The sequence below is a fragment of the Hypanus sabinus genome, chromosome 13 (assembly GCF_030144855.1).
Source record: "Hypanus sabinus isolate sHypSab1 chromosome 13, sHypSab1.hap1, whole genome shotgun sequence".
In the NCBI taxonomy this organism is placed as follows: domain Eukaryota; kingdom Metazoa; phylum Chordata; class Chondrichthyes; order Myliobatiformes; family Dasyatidae; genus Hypanus; species Hypanus sabinus.
Genome location: NC_082718.1, coordinates 48,376,324 through 48,400,610, shown reverse-complemented (window position 1 = coordinate 48,400,610; position 24,287 = coordinate 48,376,324). Strand labels below are relative to the sequence as shown.

At 41.9% G+C, this 24,287-nt stretch overlaps 1 protein-coding gene across 1 annotated transcript in view; it reads right to left on the bottom strand.

Moving 5' to 3' along the window:
* ntf3 (neurotrophin 3) overlaps window positions 1–23,345 on the bottom strand; it is a 40,555-nt gene extending 17,210 nt beyond the window's left edge. The window contains exon 1 of the mRNA XM_059987572.1: window positions 22,443–23,345. Coding sequence (XP_059843555.1) covers window positions 22,443–22,460 — 18 coding nt within the window. The 5' untranslated portion in view covers window positions 22,461–23,345. The remainder of the gene's footprint in view (window positions 1–22,442) is intronic.
* Between the last annotated feature and the right edge of the window lie 942 nt (window positions 23,346–24,287).

Sequence of the window (24,287 nt, the reverse complement as noted above, 5' to 3'; positions counted from 1 at the left end):
AATACTAAGGTCACCTGTCTTGTAAAGGCACTGCCCAGAAGAAGGCAAAGGCAAACTATTTCTGAAAAAAATTTGCCAGGAACAATCATGGTCATGGAAAGGCCATAATTATCTATGATTATCTAAGCACATAACGAACAATGGGCTATGAGCACATTATACCTGATAATTGAGTAATTTTATCGTTAAGTTGTAAAGCTAAAAGTCATTTCAATGATCATTCCTATTTATTGCCATGCATGGACCGAGGAGGTATTTTTCCTAAATTTTGACGGAGATGTTAGCCATTATTGAAAGAGGTTTCTGGCACAGATGCCTGGTTAGCATATTGCTTACTATTCATTTCCCAAAAGTGCTTTAATGTAAATATATACATTCATGGTGCTTTAAGACGAGATGAACCGACATCTGCTGTTCGTCTGTCAGTGGCAGTTTAAAACTCAAGAAAATTTTGAAACATGCATCGAAACTGTACTTAAATGACCAATGGAAGCCCCAATCTGACCCTCAAAGAGCAATTAAAGATCTTTCATTTGGATATCTTGCTCTTTTTAATCAACAGTAGTTGCAGTTCTGGTGCAAGCCAAGTTGCGTCTTTAATCATTAAATGTGGATTTGATAAGGGAATAAAAAAGGAAGCACAGAAGGTAGCACTGAAGGATTAATTTCTTGGATTGCATATCAATGTTCAAAATAAATTTATTATTGAAGTATGTATATGTTAAGGCATAAGAAGTACAATAGAATTTATGAAATACTATGCATAAACAAAGACTCACAGACAACTAAAGTGCAAATAAATAATACTGAGAACATGAGTTGTAAATTCTTTGGAAGTGGAATCAGTTCAGAGTTGCGGTGAGTGAAGTTATCCACAAATGTCAAACAAAGCCTGTAATTCTGGATTAGTTCCTGGACTTGCAAAACTTCTGTCCCTGATTTGGGGCATGGCTGTGTACAGACCGAAGCTGTGCCTTTTGGCCACAGCTGCACAACACTACATTGTCACTACCTGCCGTCGCTGAAGCCACAGTCCTGGACAGGCAGTAAAAGGAGGTCAAAGGAATTAATTAGGTTTTTATACCTGAATGTGATACAAAAATTGATAAGGAATTATTTTAGTGGCTGTAAGAAGGCTAAATTCAATTAAGAAGATGAGCTAGATAATTACTTAAAACAACGTGGCAACAAGACAGATTATAAGCAACGAGAATCAATCCAATGGATGATCAGGTAACACGATAAAACTTCAGTGCAGCAAAAGTACGGAACTTCTTTGAGGGGCTGATATATTATTTGTAAAAATTGATATAAAGATGACTAAACACAGAGCAATTAAATTAACAAGATTTAAAATGACAGAAATAACATAATTACAATGGGTGACAAATTTTATGAACACTTAATGTTAAGATTAATTGAAAAAAGGGGTACTTTCAAGATAGTAAAGAAACAAATTTTGGGTCATGATGTGATTTCTATGATGCTGAAGAAATATATTTTCCTTCAGTTTGTGCCAAAGAATTTAGATGAAGAAATAACAAGGTACAAGCAAAACTGGAATGAAAACAATTAAGGATAATTAACAATGACTGAAAACAAGACACAACAGCATGAACTGAAGAATGCAGTGAGACAGATGAGGAAAATTAGAAGAAATAAAAGATGAGAAGCAATGACCATAACTAACATTAATATTTTAAGGGCACTAATGAATATCATAAATGGAAAAATGGCATTCAGTAGGAGATGAGTGATAGTGGACTTAACAGGGTAGTGGTTAGGTTATAAAATGAGAACTAGCGTTCTGCACCATTAAGCCTTTAGCCTAGCAATATTAGTTTGAATCATACCATAGCATTATAAAATTCTAGTAGTTAAAAAAACTAGAATTTAAAAAATACAATCTCAGGAGCAATAATCAAGGAACTACTGGATTTTCGTTAAAAACCCATCTGGTTAGCTAATGTCCTTTAAGGAGAGAAGCTTTCCAGACATGGATTTTAAGTCCTGTTAAGTGGCTGTTAATGTCTTGTCAATTTAGAGAAAATGGGAAGGGGCAATAAACACAGGTGTTGCCAATAACACCACAAAATAAACAGTTACAATTAATAAACTACCAGAGATTGTAAGATAATTGTAGTTGTCTATCGGGAAGACATACTCCAGTTAGAATAACAAGCATATATTGCCAATGGCCTTGGCATGTCCAACAAGTGCAATAGATCTCTGATAATATAACCGTGCTTATTGTTCATAGGGATTTTGACAAAAAGTACTTTATGGTGACAGAAATATTATTTGGTGATAAAACTGAAGTACAAAATGTGAAAGGAATGACACATTATATCGCGGCCAATAAAGATAGCACAGAGAATTAATACAGAACAACAGACAGTCAATGTTTCAGTCTGACACCCTGGAGTTTTATAGTTGTGCTTAAGTACAGAGTCCAAAAACAACAAATATGAATATAAAGTGAGATTACTTATGAAGAAGAGGGTGAGCTACTTTATAGTAAGGTGAGAAGATTATATAAAAAAATTGGCACAGATATTTAAGATAATAACAATTAACAGGAAAATGAAGGTGGTGGGGATAAGGGCAAGGGAGTGGAATGGAGTGTTTAAGTTCAAAGTACAAAGTAAAACTGTTATCAAAGTACATATACAACCCTGAGATTCATTTGTTTTCAGGAATTCACAGTAGAACAAAGAAATAATGCAAAACTACACACAAACAAATATAATAAGATAGACTAGAAGAATTAAGGCAGATGAGTTTGTAAAGCCTAGGCTTCATAAGTGGCAGTGAGGTATGGGAGCAAAAAAATTAGTGTTGAAAAGTGCGATTCAGTGATTTGGCCAGAGTTAGAGTGCATATTTTCAATTTACTATGGGGGCACACAAGAACACGTCTCACTCACTGATGTTTTTGTACACCTATTGTTGAAAGAGCAAAGTAACAATGGTGCAGTGAGGGAACAGGGAATTTGGAATGGGCATGACTAAGATCTAAATTTATCTCTTTAACCAATCAAATCAGAACTGAGTCATTTCAATGTCTTTTCAGTATGCAAGGACAACATAACAAAAGGAAGGGAATACTGGGATTAAAGGAAAAATTAAAACCAGAACAGAAAACATTTCCTTTAAAAATGTAAAGTTCTACAGTTTTGCAATTTTTATCAAGTAAAATAAAGGAATATTTCTATACTTTATAATAGTTAATTTTCACAAACAGAGAACGTACATATATCACAGTGCTAACTATACAAAGGCTGAGGGGTCACTGAAGTAAATTTAGTTTAAATCTAATGCATGGATGCAGCAACTGCAGACCAATTTTAATTTGGATACTGCGACATGACATTTTTGTGTAACTAATGTTGACATAATGCACATTTAGACTGGGTTCATTGGCATATCTAAAGTTACATTTCCATTTGCACATAAATTACAACAATCAGTAGTAATTTCAGTAAACATTTCAGATTAAGGCCCTCATTAGGACTGACTGTTTATTCCTCTATATGAGTTCCTCCAACATTTTGTGTTTTGCACTGGATTTCCAGCATCTGTAAAATCTCTTGTGTTTATATTAATTTCATTACTATTTTAATATCGACTCAAGGCCTGCATGTGTTTATCTGATGTATTTCCCTCATAATTTGTATATCTCTATCAAAAATCCTCTCATTCTTCTCCTGATACTCCTAAAGTCCTAAACTATTCAATTTTTCCCGACAACTCAGGTCTTCAAGTCCTGGCAACACCTTTGTAAATTTTCTCTGTACTCTTTCAATCTTATTGATATCTTTCCTGTAAGTAAGTAACCAGAACTATCCACAACTCTCCAAATTTGGCCACACCACCATCTTATACAACTCCCACACAACATCCCAATTTCTGTACTCAGTACTCTGAATTATGAAGACCAACGTGCCCAAAAGCTCTCTTTATAACCCTGTCTACAGTACCTGTGAGGCAATATTCAAGAAATTATGGATCTGTATTTCTAGATCCCTTGGCTCTACTACAATTTTTAGTGTCCTACTGTTCACTATATGAATCCTGCCCTGGTCTCTCTTTCCAAAGTGTAAAAACTCAAACTTACTGAATTGAATTTTATCTGCCATTTTCAGCCCATTTTTTCCAGCTGGTCCAGATCCCGCAGCAAGTTTTGATAGATCGTCCTTGCTGTCCACTAGGCCCCCAGTCTTGTGTTGGCTCTAAATTTGCTGATCCAGTTTGCCATATCATTATCCAAATCATTAATATTGATGACAAATAACAGCAGACCCTGTACACCACTAGTCATAGTTCCAGTCAGAGAAGCAACCATATGCACTCTCTCGCTTCTCCTGTTAAGCCAATGTTGAATCCATTTACTAGAACTTCATCCTGAATGGCAAATAAATGAACCTTCTGGACCAGCCTCCTATGTGGGGCTGTGACAAAGACCTTGCTAAAGTCCATGTAGACAATGTCCACAGCCTTTCCTTCATCAGTTTTCCTGGTAACCTCCTAGAAATACTCTATAAAATTGGTCAGACACTTCCATACACAAAATCTTGTTAACTATAGATGGTAGATAAGAAAACTGAAATTCTGCTCATGAGTATCAAATATCTTAGTTTAAAACTAGACTGCATTTTTATTAACAAATAAGGAAATATTAGTTCAAAGCTGACTAAAGGGCATAACATGATAATCACTTAAAAACAGAGTTGTTAGGACAATGCCTATCCAGCTACAATAAAAAAAAGCTCCACTTACAATCCAGCAGATCTGCTTGGATCTGTGAGCTTTTAACACTATATTTTAAATCAAATATTAATGAACACTGACAAAAATAATTGAATGCATTTAAATTAATTAACTTAATCAGGCATTAAGGAGCTCAGGAATCGGAGCTCCAGGCTGAAGCGCAGTTTGCTACTCCATCTAACAGCCTCTCCCTCCACCTGACACTGGGCTTGTGGACTCTCTGAACAGCACCAAAGCCACATATTTAGAAGCTTTAAGACAGGAAAATCTTCCCACTGAACTTGTGTCAGGTTCAACCTGCCCAAGGACAAAGGCTCCATTGAAATGAATAGGCAGAAACAGTTACCAGCAGAATGGTAGAAAGTCTGATTAATTTCATTTAATTCACTTAATTTAAATATTCAGTTGTATCTTTAAGTGCACTTTTTATGTCTCAGTACTTAAAAACAGTTTAATTTCTTTAAAGTGTATTTTTATCTTTTATGTTCTGTATGGGGGATTTGACTGTAGGGATTATAAATGCTAATCATGATTATTCAATTTGAACACAATTCTGACAGCCAAAGACTCTATAATAACCGTTGGTGAGCTTAGGTGCAGAGCATCATTGCTGACAAGCCCTTTTTGAATAGGTCAATCAAAGACTATTATTTTTCTCTGCATTTTATTTAACATTATGTATCTCTCTTTCCATTAACTCCAAACTAGATCAGGACTAATTGTGGTTAATATTACCCCCCCCCCCCATCCCCCAGGTTTTCTCCCGCACTAATGACAAGTTCCTGATACTCAAATTCCTACTATTCACTCATGACTGAACCACCTTCTCTTACTTGTTAGCCTCAGTTGTTAGCACTTTTGTCTCAGATTCGGAAGGCTCAGAACACAAGTCCCACTCAACTGATCAGATTCAGATTTATTTATCACATGTACATCGAAACATACAGTGAAATGCAGTAGTTTGAGCAAACAGCCAACACGTAACAGTGCAAAAGAAGAGCTTATGAAAGGTTCAAAAGGTAAGTAATGATAGAGATCTAGAAGATTATAAGGCTAGCAGGAAGGAGCTAAATTAAGAAAGAAATTAGGAGGGCCAGAAGGGGCCATGAGAAGGCCTTGGCGGACAGGATTAAGGAACACCCCAAGGCATTCTACAAGTATGTGAAGAGCAAGAGGATAAGATGTGAGAGGATAGGCCCAAACGAGTGTGACAATGGAAAAGTGTGTATGGAACTGGAGGAGATAGCAGAGGTACGTAATGAGTACTTTGCCCAGTGATCACTACGGAAAAGGATCTTGGCGATTGTCGGGTGACTTACATTGGAATGAAAAGCTTGAGCATGTAGAGGATGAAAGAGAATGTGCTGGAGCTTTTGGAAAGCATCAAGTTGGATAAGTCACCGGGACCAAATGAGACGTACCCCAAGCTACTATGGGAGGCGAGGGAGGAGATTGCTGAGCTTCTGGCCATGATCTTTGCATTATCAATGGGGACAAGAGAGGTTCTGGAGGATTGGAGGGTTGTGGATATTGTTCCACTATTCAAGAAAGGGTGTAGAGGTAGCCCAGGAAATTATAGACCAGTGAGTCTTACTTCAGTGGTCGGTAAGTTGATGGAGAAGATCCTGAGAGGCAGGATTTATGAACATTTGGAAAGGCGTAATATGATTAGGAATAGTCAGCATGGCTTTGTGAAAGATAGGTTGTGCCTTACGAGCCTGAATGAATTTTTTGAGGATGTGACTAAACACATTGATGAACGAAGAGCAGTAGATGTAGTGTATATGGATTTCAGCAAGGCATTTGACAAAGTACCCCATGCAAGATTTATTGAGAAAGTAAGGAGGCATGGGATCCAAGGGAACATTGCTTTGTGGATCCAGAACTGGCTTGCCCACAGAAGGCAAATAGTGGTTGTACACGGGTCATATTCTGCACGGAGGTCGGTCACCAGTGGAGTGCCTCAGGGGCCCCTCCTCTTTGTAATTTTTATAAATGACCTGGATGAAGAAGTGGAGGGATGGGTTAGTAAATTTGCTGATGACACATAAGTTGGAGGTGTTGTGGATTCTGTGGAGGGCTGAGAGATTGCAGCAAGACACTGATAGGATGCAAAACTGGGCTGAGAAGTGGCAGATGGAGTTCAACCCAGATAAGTGTGAGGTAGTTCATTTTGATAGGTCAAATATGATGACAGAATATAGTATTAATGGCAAGACTCTTGGCAGTGTGGAGGATCAGATGGATCTTGGGGTCCAAATCCATAGGACACTCAAAGCTACTGTGGAGATTGACTCTGTAGTTAAGGAAGCATACGATGCATTGGCCTTCATCAATCATGGGATTGAACTCAGGAGCCAAGAGGTAATGTTACAGCTATATATAGGGCCCTGGTCAGACCTCACTTGGAGTACTGTGTTTATTTTTGGTCACCTCACTATAGGAAGGATGTGGAAACCATAGAAAGGATGCGGAAGAGATTTACAAGGATGTTGATTGGATTGGGGAGCATGCCTTGTGAGAATAGGTTGAATGAACTCAGCCATTTTTCCTTGGAGCAAAGGAGGATGAGAGGTGACCAGATAGAGGTGTATAAGATGATGAGAGGCCTTGATCATGTGGATAGTCAGAGGCTTTTCCCCAGGGCTGAAATGGCTAGCACGAGAGGACACAATTTAACGTGCTTGGAAGTAGGTACAGAGGAGATGTCAGGAGTAAGTATTTTACGCAGAGAGTGGTGAGTGCATAGAATGGATTGCCGGTGACAGTGGTGGCAGCAGATATGATCGGGTCTTTTTAGGGACTCCTGGACAGGTATATGGAGCTCAGAAAAATAGAGGGCTATGGGTAACCCTGGGTAATTTCTCAGGTAGGGATATGTACGGCATAGCTGTGTGGGCAGAAGGGCCTGTATTGTGCTGTGGGTTTTCTATGTTTCTATGTTTCTATTCAGGTGCCAAGATAGCATGCCCACAATGTTCAGCAGAACAACACAAATCACAACAGAACATACCAAGCAACAACAGCAAAGCAAAACTCGGTCATCCCTTCCGCCCACCCACACACAAAGTCCTCTAACCCCAGGACAGGCTGTCTCCTTCAGCCTGCAGTTTGCAACAATGTTGAGCCTAACCCTCCTGTAAAGTTGGCAGAGAGTGTTGTCTGCTGGGATGAGTCAATAAATCAACTCCATATCTCCCTTCTCAGCGCATGCAACAGATCACATTGCAATATTTCAAAGCAGAATCGGGATGTTATCAGTTCAGTTCCATAATTCCCTAGTCCTGATGAAAGGTCTTGGCCCAGAGCATTTAATCCAGGGTTCATATAGATTAAGGTTGCATCTAGTATAACACACACAAAATGCTGGAGGAACTCAGCAGGTCAGGCAGCATGTATGGAGAGGAGTAAGCAGTCCAGGCTTCAGGCCAAGACTCTTCATCAGGACTCATACCCGATGAGGAATATTGGCCCAAAACGTCAACTATTTATTAATTTCCATAGATCAAGGATTCACAACCTGGGGTCCACAGACCCCTCAGTTAATGGTAGGGGCCCATGGCATAATAAAAGCTTGGGAGCCACTACTATAGAAGCTGCTTGACCTGCCAAGTTCCTCCAGCATTTAGTGTGTGTTACCCCTTAATTCTCTTAACAGTTTCACACCAACAGACTGTAACTGATAATGGCAGCCAGCGGAGGTTAATGTGATCATTTGGACAATGTCACATATTGACTGCTGTGCTTCCAGGAGTCGCTATGCTTCCACGGTAAGTGCAAGGCATCTGGGGAGAGGTATAGCATTGCCATATTAAAGCAAATCTTCAATTCCTGTGCCCCCCCCCCCCATTCCTCTGTATCTTTATGGTGACCTCCACAATAAATATATCACTTTACATTGATTTCTCAATCCTAAAATATGATGGATATTTAAAGTATTTTTGTGCTTCACTCCTCACCCATTTGGCAGGACCTCAAGGGTTTTGAAAAGACTGATTTCTCATACCTGATCAGCATGCTGTATATCAGCCAGGTAGTGAGGACATTTGACCAGGGTTACAGCAGAGTACAAATACAGACAGGAGAAGAAGCAGCTGGAAAAATTGCTGATTGCCTGTGGCCATTCACTAGCTTTTTCTGAATTTCACCTGGCAGAACACATCACATTCCAATCTCCTCTACCTGTAAAAACATAAACTCTAGTACCAGCCCCCTTATTATCTTCATCATGGCTCCTTCAATGAAAAGGGTATATATAGAATTATTTCATTTAATATTTCATTTAATAATTACTTCATTTAATATGATCCTGAATACAACATGCTTTATGTGAAGCATTGCATATTCAATAATTAGGTCAGATTTGAGATCTTAGCCAGGAGATAGTTCACAGCCTTCAGAAACTGAACATGGTATTGAGGAGTTGGTAAATTATATTGCAGTTACATTAAATTCAAATACAAAGCAATATATATATATATATCATCATATACTACCTTGAGGTTCATTTTTTTCTTGCAAGCATGTAAAGAAAAATAAAGAAATACAATAGAAAAGACATACACAAATAAAGACTAACGAAAAACCAAGGTACAAAAGGCAAATTGTATAAATAATTTAAAAAGTAAATAATAATACTGAGAACATAAATTGTTGAGTCCTTGAAAGTGAGTTTATAGGTTGTGCTGTCAACTCAGCACTGAGGTGAGTGAAGTTATCCACTAGATATTAGTGAGGGTGTACTTGAGGTATTGTGTACAGTTTTAGACACCTTGTTGCAGGAAAGATGTTATCCAACTAGAAAGAGTGCAGAAAAGTTTTACTTGGATGCTGCCAGGACTTGGACGCCCAAGTCACAAGGGCAGGCTACATGAACTAGGACTTGATTTCCTGGAACATAAGAGATTCGGAGGGTTGGGAGGCAACCTGATCGAGGTATATAAGATCACAAGAGGGGCATAGATAGGGTGAAAGCAGGTAGTCTTTTTTCTCAGAGGGGGTTTGCTAAAAACATGAGAACACAGGTTTAAGATCAGAGGTGAGAGATTTAAAAGGGACTTTAGGGACAGCTTCTTCACGCAAAGTGTAGTGCATATTTGGATTGTGCTGCCAGAAATTCTGGTTGATATAGGTACATTAGCAACATTCAAATCTATCTATGTACTGTAAGTACGTGGATAGCAGGGGTTTAGTGGGTCAAACACAGGCAAATGTGACAAGCTTGCTGGCAACAAGGTCAGCATGGATCAGTTAGGCTGTGGGGCCTGATTCCTGGCCTTACGACTCTGTGCTAAAATTGAGAGTGCATCAGTTTTGGTGAATATGAATGCATTTAAAATGAATGCACAGGTTAGATACAAATATGTATTTATGATTTCCCCTAACTGTGACCACGCTCTGCCTTTGTCAAAGCAGAGGTATTATTAACAGCCTTAGAGTTGCAGAGACTTAGAATTGTAGTCATTCACCATGAAAACAGGCCCTTCGGCCAAATGACTATGTTCTGCCATTTCCACAAATAGGATACAGTTATGGTATAAAAGAAAGATGGTAAGGTGTCAGAGGGATCCAAATGTTCCTCATATCAGCTTATACCACAGTTGAGTGTCACCCAAAATCTTTGCAACTGAGCCAGCACTGTGGGCGGAAACTGGAGCACCCAGAGGAAACCCACACGATAACAGGGAGAACATACAAATTCCTTACAGGCAGCAGTGGGAATTGAACCTGAGTTGTTGGTGCTGTAATGCACTGTGTTAACCACTTCGCTACTGAGCCGCCCCATGATGGGCTTCATTCTGTGACCAAAAATTGGTTTTCTATGATTCCATGATTTTAATTCAAACACCAAAACAGGAAGAGTTGGTGTCATTCTTGGTACAATGACTGACTGATTGATCCACTACAGATAGGAGGAACTGATAAAACCAATCATGAGGTCCACAGAAAAGCAATGGCGAAATATTTCATCATTTCACGTGCTAAAATGTAATCACTTTATACTAGCACAAAAAGAAAATAATAAAAGGAGTGTAATATGAATATCCCACATCAGGTGCTCCAAATACAGGCATGGTTTTTCATATCATGGTACACAATGCATGTCTGATCTTGGTGATATCACCAATAAATTTGACTTCCAAATTCTGGATTATAAACTTACTGCAGGGACAGAATGATTGTATCATGCAAGAGATGCAAATTCCTGGATATTGCTCAGTTAACAAGCAGAACAAAGTTATTCCAAGGCAACTGAACAAGGAAAACATGGGGCAATTACTTATAGCTGCATAAAGTCTTTTGGCTTCCTAACCTACTTCAGAGCAAACACACAGGTGATGCTTCACTGTGCTTGCTTTGACCACCAAAACAAGTTCACGAAATCCCACAGCCCCGACGACCCTGTGATTTCAGTCTCTGAGGCTGACATGAGAGCATCCTTCAGGAGGGTGAATCATTTGGCCCAGACTGGGTATCTGGCAGAATGCTAAAGACCTGTGCTGATCAACTGGCTGGAGTGTTAACCTCTCACTTCAGCAGTCTGAGGGACCCAGCTGCTTCAAATAGGCTTCAGTTATACCAGGGCATAAGATAAACACAGTAACTTGCCTCAATAACTACTGATCAATAGCACTTACTCCACTGTGATGACGTGTTTTGTGAGTTTGGTGATGAAACATATTAACACCTGCCTGAGTAGTGACTTGGATTCACTTCATTCTGCCTAGCATCACAACAGGTCAACAGCAGATGTCATTTCATTGGCTCTTCAATCAACTCTGGAACATCTGGACAGTGAAAATGCATACCTCAGTATGTTCTTCATTGATATATGCATCCTCACTGATTACAACTTGGCATTCAATACTATCATCCCATCAAAACTAATCAATAAGCTTCAAGACCTTGGCTTCAATATCTCTTGTGCAACTGGATCCTCAATTTCCTCACAGGTTCCAGTCAGTTCAGATGTGCAACAACACGTCATCCGCTTCTCCATCAGTACGGGTGCCCTGCTCTACATGCTTTATACTTATGATTGTGAGGCTTAGTATGGCTCCAATGTCATATTTAAGTTAGCTGATGACACCACTGTCATTGGGTGGTGATGAATCAGCATATAGGAGAGAGAATGGTGCCCTAGCAACAACCTCACATTCAATGTCTGCAAGACCCAGGAGCTAATTATTGACTACAGAAGGAGGAAACCAAAGGACCATGAACCAGTACTCACTGAGGGATTGGAGGAGGAGAGGGTCAGAAGCTTAAATTCCTTGGTGCTATCATTCAGAGGATGTGTCCAGGGTCTTTCATGCAAGGGCCATTACAAGGAAAGCACAGCAGAACTTCTCCTTTCTTTGAAATTTGCAATTATTTGGCATGTCATCTAAAACTTTGACAAACTTCCATAGATATGCAGTGGAGAGTCTGTGACTGATTGCACTACAGCCTGATATGGAAGCGCCAACACTCTTGAACGGAAAAGCCTACAAAAAGTAATGGATGTAGCCCAGTCCATCACGGGTAATGACCTCGGAATAATTGGGCATATCTACATGTAGCACTGTCACAGAAAAGCAGCATCCATCATCTAGGACCCCCACCATCCAGGCCTTGCTCTCTTCTTGCAGCTGCCATCAGGGAAGAGGTACAGGATCCTCAAGAACCACACCAGCAGGTTCAGGAAGAGTTATTAACCCTCAACCATCAGGCTCCTGAACCAAAGGGACTAACTTCACTCAACTACACTCACACCATTGCTGAACTGTTCCCACAAACTATGAACTCGCTTTGCCTCTTGTTCTCCATATTTATTTTTAAATATTTTTATATTTGCTCAGTTTGTTATTTTTTGCACATTGGTGTTTGTCCATCTTGTTGGGTGTTGCCTTTCATTGATCCTATTGTGTTTTTCTGTATTTACTGTGAATGCCTGCAAGATAATGTATCAAAGTATTTATTATCAAAGTATATGTACCATGTTCAATCTTGAGATTCAGCTTCTTGCAGGTAGCCACAAAACTAGCAGAATAGAATCCATTAAAAAACCAACAAAGACCATGAAACGTCCACTGTGCAAAAAAAAGAACAAATCATGCAAACAATAAAAATAGTAAATGAATAACACACAGAACATGAACCATAGAGTCCCCAGAAGTGAGTCCACAGCCATAGAGCCAGTTCTGTGCTGCAGCTGCCCAGAAGCCTCATGGCTGCAGGTCACAGCCACAGAACCAGTTCAGTACTGAGGTAAGTAAAGCCTCTTGCAATAGGAGCTGAGCACCAGTTCATCCTTTATCCTCAGCCTCAGCGCCTCAATCTTTTAAAATCTGGTTCAGTGCTTAAATCATCTAAGCATTGATTCATTTTCCACACTTGGGCCCAGGTCCCACTGCTTCATTTAGGTCCAAATTTTCAATCCAGCCCCTGGTCCACTCCAGCAATGGCTGCAACAGTGGTACTTGCATTCTCGAGAGTCCACTCCACTGATTCCTTCAGGATACCGCAAAAACGACAGATTATACAGATGGTTCAAAGGCACAACTCTCAAAGGGAAATTACAGGCTGCAGGTTGCAGTGACTATAGTCCAGAAGAAGTATAATTAACAGGATAGTTTGTAGTTTTGCTTGGTGCTTGCAAAATGTCATCATGTCTCGCCTGATTCATCTCAGGGTTGTATATGGTGATATATATGTGTGCTTTGCTAATAAATTTACTTTAAACTTTGTAGAACAAGCAGCTTAATCTGGCATCATCTTTCCACTAGTTTTGCCTCAAAGTCTGCTTTGTTTTGTTCTTTCAATGAGAGTGGAAAACAAACAATCTTTGTGAACACATTGCCATCACTGTCAACACATTGCAACATGCCGAAGAAGAAAAATATACCCAGAAATGCTCAGCAGGTCAGGCATCAGCACTGGAAATCAAAACAGAGTCAAAATTTCAGGTCTGTCAGCTTCTTTGGAACATTTCTTTTGAAAGAATATTGACTTGAAGTATTTATACCATTTATTTTGTACGATTATTGGCAAAGCTGCTTCCAACATTTTCTAATTTTATTTCAGAGTTGCTGCATTCATTCTCCATTGCCCTGGATGTGTATTCACTATTATTTTAGAGGTAACTGTGGTAAGTAATCTATAAATAGTAAGATCTCATAAACAGTCAGCTAATCTAGTTCAGTGTTGAAGGCCAGCAGGCAAATATTGGCCAGGACTGATGGAAATCGCACTACTCTTTATTAATTAAATGATTCAAAATGTCCCTCCTTTATCCTGCAGTCATTGCATTCCATCCTTGGACTTAATGATCTGAACATTTCAGGCATTCAATTCCAGATCCAGATCTCTCCATCAGCCCTTTCTATTGAAAGTCATTGATCTGAAACAAAAACTGAATTGCATGACAATTAAATGAAGTAAATAGTTTTATTAGAATTTGAGAAAAAATCTGATTTTGTTTTTTTTTCTAGGCAATTAACTAAATAAGTGATTACCACAATTGCTTTCTCTTTAGATACTGTCTGACCTGCTGAGTCGTTCTTGTCCACTCTGATCTTATTTTACATACTGCTGTTCAGGATTGATTTCCTGTCTATGAAATGGGGTAACTATGATAATGTTATGCAACTACTGTTTATGTCAGAGTACGATAGGCTTTATTTAAGGTTATGATAGACCACTAATGCTAATCAAGGAAGTATCAGTGCACAATCTGTAATTGTGGATTTATGCCAAATAATGTTAACTCCTTACCTCTGCAGAATAACTCAGTAGCTAGGAAGGTTCAATTTTGCCTCACCTGGCTTTTTGAAAGCAATGTCCAACTAATGACCTAGGTAATCATGGTCTTTCCAAATTTTTCTACAGAAGTAGTTTGCCATTGCCTTCTTCTTGGCAGTGTCTTCACAAGATGGGTGACCTCAACCCTTATCAATACTCTGCAGAGTTTGTCAGCCTGGTCTGTCAATGGTCACATAACCAGCACTTGTTATATGCACCAGCTGCTTGTATGACCATTGTTGGGGTGGGGGAAGGGGTGGCTAAGCAGGTGCAACATCTTGCCCAATGGTGGCCTGCAGGCTAGCGGAGGGAAGGAGCACCTTACACTCCTTTGGTAGAGACGTATCTCACAGCATATAACAAACAAACAATCCAACTAATGCCTATCCCTGGTCTTTTCTGATGGCCTGGAGAATAACTTTTCATCTCAAATACAATGTAAGTTCAATTTACTGTGAAAAGTTTGTTTACTTCTCTTTACTCTCAATGAGATGCTTTAACAATTTCCTCAAATGTCAATCTTCCTATGAGTTTCTATCAATTCGAGTCATCAACATTAGAAACTACACTTTGCTTTTAAATTGCTTTTCAGATTACAATCCCAATTCCTCCAAACTCTCTGCAGAATCAAACTTGGATTTATTATCACTGACATTTACCATGAAATGTGTCGCTTTGTGGCGCAGCACAGAGCAAGACATAAAAATCACTTCAAGTTACAAAAAATATAGTGCATAGATGAGAAGCAAAGTGGTGTTCATGGGTTCATGGATTATTCAGATATGATGGCAGAGGGGAAGAAGCTGTTATCGACATGTTGAGTGTAGTTCATGAAGGTAGTATAAGAAGAGAACATGTCTAGGATAGTGAGGATCTTCAACTAAGGATGCCTTCTTCTTCAGGCATTGTTTCTGAAGATGCCTTTGTCGGTGGGGACAGTTCTGCCCATGATGGGCTGGCTGAGCCTACAACCCTCTGTGATCTTATGCATTGGAGGCCCCATACCATGCTGTGATGCAATTAATCATAAAGTTCTCCACTATATATCTATAGAAATTTGCAGGAGTCTTTGGTGACATATCTCCTCGAACTTCTAATGAAGCATACCTGAGTGTGTCTTCCTTGTGATTGCATTAATGTGTTGGTGTAATGAACTCTTCAGGCTTGTGTGGGGAGCTGGAGAGTGTTGGGCTCTGAGGGTTTTAGAGCACCTGAATTGGTTAATTGTTGTTTAATAAGAGTTCTTAATCGTTCAGATTTCCTTGTGTTTTCTCAAGCGACTCCTGGTGCTTTCTGTTTAAGCTTGTAAAGTTTATTTTGGTAGGCTTGAGGATTCCATGTTACTTGTATTATTTAAGCAGCTACCCAATTAGGACTAATCGCGGGGTCCTCCTTCTGAGAATGTTGCATCTTGCGGTGCTGCTTGGCTGAACCACCAATGTTCTGTTGGAATTCTTATGAATAAGCTCCAGTTGTCTTTACATTGGAGTTTGTCTTTCCTCTGCACTTGCATTCCAACATTGTCAGCGCACATCATGACAGTTGGGATTAGGATAAATCCCCTGAGATGTTGACACACAGGAACTTTAAGGTGCTCTACCCTCCTACATTGATCCCCTAAAAGAGAGCCATTGTGTGTTCTCCCAACCTCCCCTTTCTGAAGTCCACAATCAATTCCTTGGTCTTACTGATGTCGAGTGCCAAGTATTATTGAAACACTACTCAACTCAGGCAATCTGCCTCATTCCTCTATGCCTCCTCGTTGCTGTCAGAAATTCTGCCAGTAACAGTCGTGACATTGACAAACTTAGAGATGGTGTCTGAGCTGAGCCAAACCACACAGTCATAAGTGTTGAGAGAGAGAGTAGAGCAGTGGCTAAGCACACATCCTTAAGGTTCACCTGTATAGATTGTCAGCGAGGAGGAGATGCTATCACTGATCTGCACTAGGTAACTATGAGTAAGTCAAGGATTCAGTTACAGAGTCCAACATTGATTAGTACTGGGATGATGGTGCTGAATGCTGTGCTGTGATCAGTAAACAGCAGCCTGATGTATCTCTTGCTGCTGTTTAGGTTCTCCAAAGCAGAGAGGAGAGTCAGTGAGATTGTGTCCACTGCAGACCTGTTGTGGTGGTAAGCAAATTTCAGGTCTCCGCTCACGCAGACATGACCAACCTCTCAAAGCATTTCAGCACAGTGTGAGTGCTACTGGGCAACAGTCATTGAGACAGCTTACTCTGCTCTTTTTGTACACTGGTATGATTGATGTCCTTCTGAAGCTGGTGGAGACCTTGTACTGCAACAGTGGAAATTGACGATGTCCTTGAACACCCCAGGACAGAAATCTTCTCACTTTTTGCATCCTGTGAAGTTGAAGTCAATCTGCGAAGTTGAAGTCAATCTGCTATGCGACCCCTTCATTTTTCTGCACAACAGCCAAATTATACTGTGCATAAAAATGTGTAGAATAAGCTACATAGGCATTTTTACACACAGTATAATTGATGTTCACCATGCACTGATGGTGGAGATTCTCAAGAAAGACAATTACCCTTATCAAACATGGCACCAATTATGCTCTGATCTCACACAAAACATATGTATTCAATAACAATTCAATCATATGATCCTACAGATTTATGAATCAGAAACTTGGGCACAATATTAATCTTTGCATCCACCCTCTTTATAAACAGAACTTCTGTTGACACCCCAAGGGCTGATCTTAATTGTTTGTCTTAAAAATTAAAAAAGTTCCCCCACATTTTCCCTCTCTGTGTGGCGACCTGTGTGTGTTACCTGTACTTCTATGACGCTAATGTGTTAGGAGACGGATTAAATTATGAAGTAAAGTGGCAGAGACAAAAGGATAGGTGGGGCGGTAACTTTAACACAGCTGGTTCGGAGTGCACTCACATAACGTCGGGAAGGCTATATGTACATAATTAGACTGTGATGACGTCACATTTAAAGGGAAGCAGCGCTATTTTTCTGTTTCGAAGAAATTAGACATACATAACTACTTAGCAGGTGTAAAAATATTTTGGTCGGTTTAGCATCTGATCTGAGGTACTAGACTTAAGCCGATTCGTCGAAAGGTGTCGCTCTTTCCCAGTGAAATAATTTTTCCTTTTTTATAAAAAACTTCCTTTTCCCGAGAGAATCCTCTCTTGAGACAAAAACCCCGCCATCCTCTCTCGTCCATTCAAACTGCACTCTGCAAATAGCGACGAAGTACCACTAAAAGACATTTTAGTGGGACGGTTTAGTCTCAGCGGTCACCTTTACACAAACGTGCCTGCGAAAGAGAAACGACGCCGAACGGCGGTGGCGCACAGCTCCCTGTAGGCTATTTGATCCTGACCGACCTGAAACAACTTTACAGCACCACTCAAACTTTAAACAGAAACAGGTATAGTTTGAAAATATTCATCTGACTCGCCTTCTGAGAAACTAACAAGTCTTGAGAGATCCTCGAATTTCCAATGGTCTCCCTCACTCGTTCATTAACAGTTTCAGTTAAAAATACAATGCATAATGTTATGAAGATTATAATTACAACGATTCACACTTGGCATGGGGATTGATGGTAATGGATTCCTAGTTCGCTAACTAAATCTTTGAAATCCGCCAAAAACCGGGGGAAGATCACATTGAGTTCTGTCGGAGAGAACTTGAAACTTAATTCCCCGAGATAGCCATATCGCTGCACACTAGCGTCCGGTTAGCAACCTGGCGATCTTTGGATTTGCCAACGGGATTAAAGTATTTTGTGTAAAGTTTTACGGCGTTTTGGCCACTGTGAATTATGTTCACTGAACTCAGTGACCCCGATGAGCTGATCCGCGTTTCACCCACGGCTGCATGCTGAAACCTCTGGTGTTCCACTTCCACAGAACATGGATATGATTCATGTTTTTGTTTTGTTTAATGTTTATCCCAGTCATTCTGTATGATGTGAACTGGAGAAGAGAGAGGCATTTTCATAGGTTCACTCATAACAAAAAAAAAACAGTTGTGCGTGTGTTGTTTTGGCCTGTGGGGCCTAATACCTGTTTTTATTCGCTTTGACCTTTTGCTCTCCCTTTAAGTAATTTCTCAGACTGCTTGCTCTGTCCGTGTGGCAGACGGAGACAAAGCAAATATTCTAGGCAACGAGCTGTCTCTGATGCTTTTAATACTTCTTTGGCAGATTTAAAAGGATATGTGCGTGCGGGAAGTGGGGGTAGGGGGCGTTAAACAACAGAAACTCAGTTAGATTTAACTGAGTATGGACGGGGAATGATTATGGTTATACATCAGGTGTGGTTTGCTGCACAATTTACATTACTGGACACTTCTCTCAAAAGCTCTCCCACTGCAGAGATTCCCAGGGGAGGCGGCTATAAAAGTTAGAGTTGTCGGTACTCCGTGCATATGTTTTTTGACCTCCACCCTCCCCCATAAGTAAAACATCCTGATGTACTGAGCTTCGAATGGGGGGGGGGGTCCCAGAGACTAGAACCCTGACACGTAAGTCAGTCCACTCAATCAGGAAAATCCTGCCCCATTCCCCAGTACTTCCCGAAGTATAAACTGAGCTGCAGAGTCTCCATTACAAAAACAGGCCGGTCCTGCTGGCAATTTGCTGGAGGAACACAGTGGGTTGAGCAGCATCTGTTGGGGGGTGGGGGAGAGGGAAGGAACTGTGGGCGTTTCTGGTTGGAACCCTGGATCACGGAAATTTTTTTCGCCTCTCAGATGCTGCTCAACCGCTTGAGTTCCTCCAGGAAGTTTTGTTGTTCCAGATTCCAGCATCTGCCGTCTCAATTCATTACCCCCCCCCCCATCCTATTTTGATTTCTTCTCCCTTCCTTTCCAATTCTATGAAGGCTCATAGTCTGAAACAATGACTGTTTATTCCCCTCCATAGATGCTGCCTGATTTGCTGAGTTCCTCCAGCACTTTGTGTATATTGCTCAAGATTTCTCGCATCCGTGGAATACTTAGAGTTTATCTACAATCTCTGGTGGCTTCCTTCGGTTCACCATGTCCAGCCCTCGACACACGATACAAACATAGAAAACCTACAGCACAATACAGGTCCTTCGGCCCACAAAGCTGTGCTGAACATGTCCTTACCTGAGAAATTACCTAGGGTTACCCATAGCCCTCTATTTTTCTGAGCTCCATGTACCTGTCCAGGAGTCTCTTAAAAGACCCTATCGTATCTGCTTCCACCACCATCACACATTCCATGCAGTCACCGCTCTCTGTGTAAAAAACTTACCCCCAACATCTCCTCTGTACTTACTTCCAAGCACCTTAAAACTGTGCCCTCTCGTGCTAGCCATCTCAGCCCTGGAAAAAAGCCTCTGCCTATCCACACGATCAATGCCTCTCATCATCTTGTGCACCTCTATCAGGTCACCCCTTATCCTCCTTCACTCCAAGGAGAAAAGGCCGAGTTCACTCAACCTATTCTCATAAGGCATGCTCCCCAATCCAGGCAACATCCTCGTTAATCTACTGCGTACATTTATCGACATTTGGATTATGTCTCCGTTTGCCTTGGTGATTGGTAGCGCTGAAACCTTAATTAATCTTTCAAGTGTGTTGGAGGATTTCTCAGAGGGTCTCTTTTACTTGGATGATACCTACACAGAGATTTCATGCTGATTTTCCGGTGTATACTCAAACATTGGGTTCTTTGCCACCAACACAGCGGTGCGGGTGGGGAATAGTCCTTTCCCCCGGGAAGGCTGGGTGGTTGAAAGAGCCATCAGGTAAGTAGCAGATGCAGGTTGTTCCTGCTCTGGTCACTCCGGGCTGCGTGCTCCATTGCACTCTACAAGTATCAGTGTATGTGTGTTGCAGGAGCTGCGAGTCCTGTCCCGGTATGTGCGGCGCCACATCAGCAGTCGCAGACAGTGGCCTGCAACACGGACTTCACTCAGGGGCTGCTCCAGGTGTCAGGACATATTTGTGATGGATTTGATTTTAATGGAGTGGGGAAAGTGATATTCTCCCCTGTGGTATGTTCACGATTAGAACTTTTGGAGTACCAACTGCTGGAGGAACTCAGCAGGTCAGGCAGCCTCCATGGAACGGAATAAGGGGCAAGATCCTTCATCGGTACCTGCTGAATTCCTGAAGCATTTCGTGTGTGCTACTCCGAATTTACAGCGTCTGCAGAATATCTGGTAATTAGAATTTTGGGAGACTGACTTTTCGTGCGCCGACCCAAACACTCTCACTGACAGGACTGCCAGCAAGGAGGAAAGGTCCATGGTGTTAGTCGGGGACCTGCCCAGATTCGGCGTCAACTACACAACCCAGAAAGTGCAATCGTAACCTCACTGAGCTCCAGTCTCTTTCTAAACCGCCGCTGGGCAGCTGTGTCTTAAAGTCGGAGGAAGAGGCTCTAAAAATTGATCTCACCCTTGACTGCCGAGGACTGAACTCATACCATGCAGTAACCCAAACTGCAAATTAGGATTGTCACGGTATGTTAAAATTTAAACTACGCTCAAAGGGATGTCATGTTCAAACCTGGCCAAGCATGTCTAATGTAGGATTAATGACCAGAAACAGGATATGGAATTACCCTGAAAGTAAAAGTGTAGGATTCGACTACCAAATGCGACTCGTGATCTCGTTGCAATCGAGGACATTTTCAAACACCAGCGTTTTTAAAATAAACTTAGTTAAAAGCGTGGAGGGCTCTTGACCTGACTTTTTAGCCAGATTCGTTCTCTGAACGAGCACTATGCACAGAACGTATCTCTTTGTTAATGTTCCTAGCAAGGCGTAACGTCACGTAAGAATAAAATAAACATTTATGGCTTATCTGTTAAAGGTGGAAGAAAAATGGGTTGTTGACAATGGCTGCGGGTTCTTTGATGCGGAGTTCCGAGAACTGATTACATCGATCAGTCCTACCGCGTCTGCGGGACACATGGACCTTGTTACTGCACGCCCAGCTCGGGAGCTCGGCGTCCCTGCCTGACTCCTGCCCTTGCAGGTCGTTTCCGGACTTCTAATCCAATGCTGAAATTACTTTACACCAACATGAAAGGGGCGGGGGTGGTCGGCAGAGTGCGCTGATCCGCTGTCCCATTATAAACCAAACACTACTCTTTAAAACAAACTAGGTCGTGGAGCGAATTGAACTCTTACTTGGTTTTCTTGGAATTCTCCGCCGCTCTTCGGCACGTTATTCTGAAGGTTGTTTTATTTTCAAGCGAAACTTATTTAAAATAACTTAACTGGGAAGCGAAAAGGGGTTCGCTTCTTTTCACAGGACCTTCCCCATCGGAGGTTTGTGCCTCATTCCTTCGCTTTGCCAAACGTGTCAAGTAGGTATTTTATATTTGCATTTCATCAGCGCCATCGAACCCAGAGAGTAGGCTGATGGATTTAGTGTGATATAAAGCCGGTTCTTCAGCCCACCAGACCCGCAGCGATGGATAGCAGACTGCGGTCTGCTTCACTCCAGCCCTAGTTCCACCTTTCTAACTTAACGCACCGTGCACACAGCCCCTGGGACTCACTCACACCCCTCTCTCTAGCCCAGGCCGCCCTTGCCCTCGCCCTATCCATGTACTGAAGGACTTTTTCCACTTCTGGAGGTGTGGGAATTGGTTTTGCAGTCACCCCCCCCCCCCCCCGCCACAAGCCCTGCAACCTTAAGAGAAACTGCGCCCTTAATCCAAACCGTATGTATTCTGCACGGACCGCCTTGCATGCATTCCAGACGTCTCCAAGTATTTAGAATATATATCGGATAAACCAAATTCCTCTGCACAATAAGTAACATTTGCTCACGCAGCGCAATTAAACCCTTTTCTCCCCTTCCAACTTTGCAACACTAAAGCATGCATAATACTACGAACAGTAAACTCCTTACCGTAACAGAACTGACCATGGCATCCGTATATATCCGTGGATGTGCGTGGGCATGAAGGTGTCTTATGAAAGCGTTGGCTTCAGTTCTCTGAGCTAGTGTCCGACCGCAGCTGGTGACAGCTCATCTTGTGGATGAGTTGTGAGAGGAGTGAGTGTGAGAGGAGGGAGAGAAAGAGGGAGAGAGAGAGAAAGAAAGAGAGAGGGAGAGAGGGGGAGAGAGAGGGGGGGAGAGAGGGAGAGAGAAAGAGAGAGGAGAGAGAGAGAGAGAAAGAGAGAAAGAGAGAGAGAGAGAGAGAGAGAGAGAGAGAGAGAGAGAGAGAGAGAGAGAGAGACAGAGAGACAGAGAGAGAGAGAGAGAGAGAGATATCTCGGAAATGCGCCGCTCACCAGCAACCAGTCAAATGGTTCTGTTCCGATATTAACACACAAACTGCCGTGACCTTTAACTTTAACTCCGCCGCAAGGGCCAGTGGCAGACTGCCGCCAACCGCTGTCCTGGGTACTGATCCGCCGCACTGTCCTCTTCAAAAGCGAACGGCCACTTCCTTAAGGAGAAACATTTAATCATCCCAGATCCGGCGCAGTAGGAACTCGGACACGTAACTCGGACGCGATTCCTCCGAGGCTAAGAACCGTCAGTCCGCCAGGGCCGCGGGTTTCTGGAGGTGGGGAGGTGCAGAGTTAAGCGGCGTTCCTTTTGAAGGCTTTAGAAATTCTCATTTTTCAGCAAACGGATTTAGCTCGAAAGACGCCAGCAAACTCCTGTCAACAGGCCGCCGTGTGAGAACAGTCGAAGCCTTGCGTCATTAACTTTATACTTCAGCGCTGCGGGCTACAGGGTTTGAGCCAAACATTAACACTACTATCTATTTGCTTTGTTGCATTTCTCTCTCTCTCTCTCTCTCTCTCCCTCCCTCTCTCTCTCTCCCTCCCTCCCTCCCTCTCTTTCTCTATACCCTGCTTCTGCCCCTCTGCCTCTATCCCTCTTCACTTTCTTTCTCCCCTGCAACTCTGTCCCTGTTCCTCCTCTCTCCCTCTGCCCCTCTTTCTCTATGTCCCGTCTCACTTTGTACCTCCCCCTCTTTCTCTACCGCCCCACTTTCTGTGTCCCTCCTTCCTATTCCTGCTCCATCCGGTTTTGCCCCTTCCTGGTTGCCTTTCCCTCGCCGTCTCGCCCTTCTCGCCTCCAGCTGCTCCCAACCTGTGACTTCCTCCCTCCCAATTAGTTTTTTTATTTTAAAAAAACTGTCCCGATCCTCAACTTCTCTGACTCAATTTTGCTCTCTTCTACTTTCGTGCTTGCTCTCGATTCATTTTGGCCCCAAGCATCACTCTCTCCCACGCCGCCCTTACCCACCGCTTCCCAAATCACTGACAGTTGCCGTCTTTCCTTCTGCCTGTCGGCCTATTCCACCCTCTCACTCATCCTCAGATGTACACGAAGTAATGGGTTTTCAACAACTACCGCTTAACTTACACACACCTTCGGCTGTCGCTACCGTGCAGCGCACTTCGTTCTGCATGCAGAGGTCACTACCGAAAGAATCACTTTATTTCAGTGCAGGACAGGAAGAATAAACGCGTTTGGCCCGAGGAGTTTATGCGGGCATATCCTGCGATAATTAGAAATGACCTGTCCCCATTTTCACCTGGAATCAGATATTTCAACTCTAGGTAACTTGAGCCAGTTTTTGCCTGCATACATAGTCAGCATGTCATTAAATCACCGCTTCGTTGGTGCAAAGCAATTTTGGACGTTCATCAATATAACAGTAGCAGTGTGATTTGGCAGGCGTGTCGGTAATTTAATTCTTTACTGCCCCGGAGCCCAGAAGTGTTCGTTTAT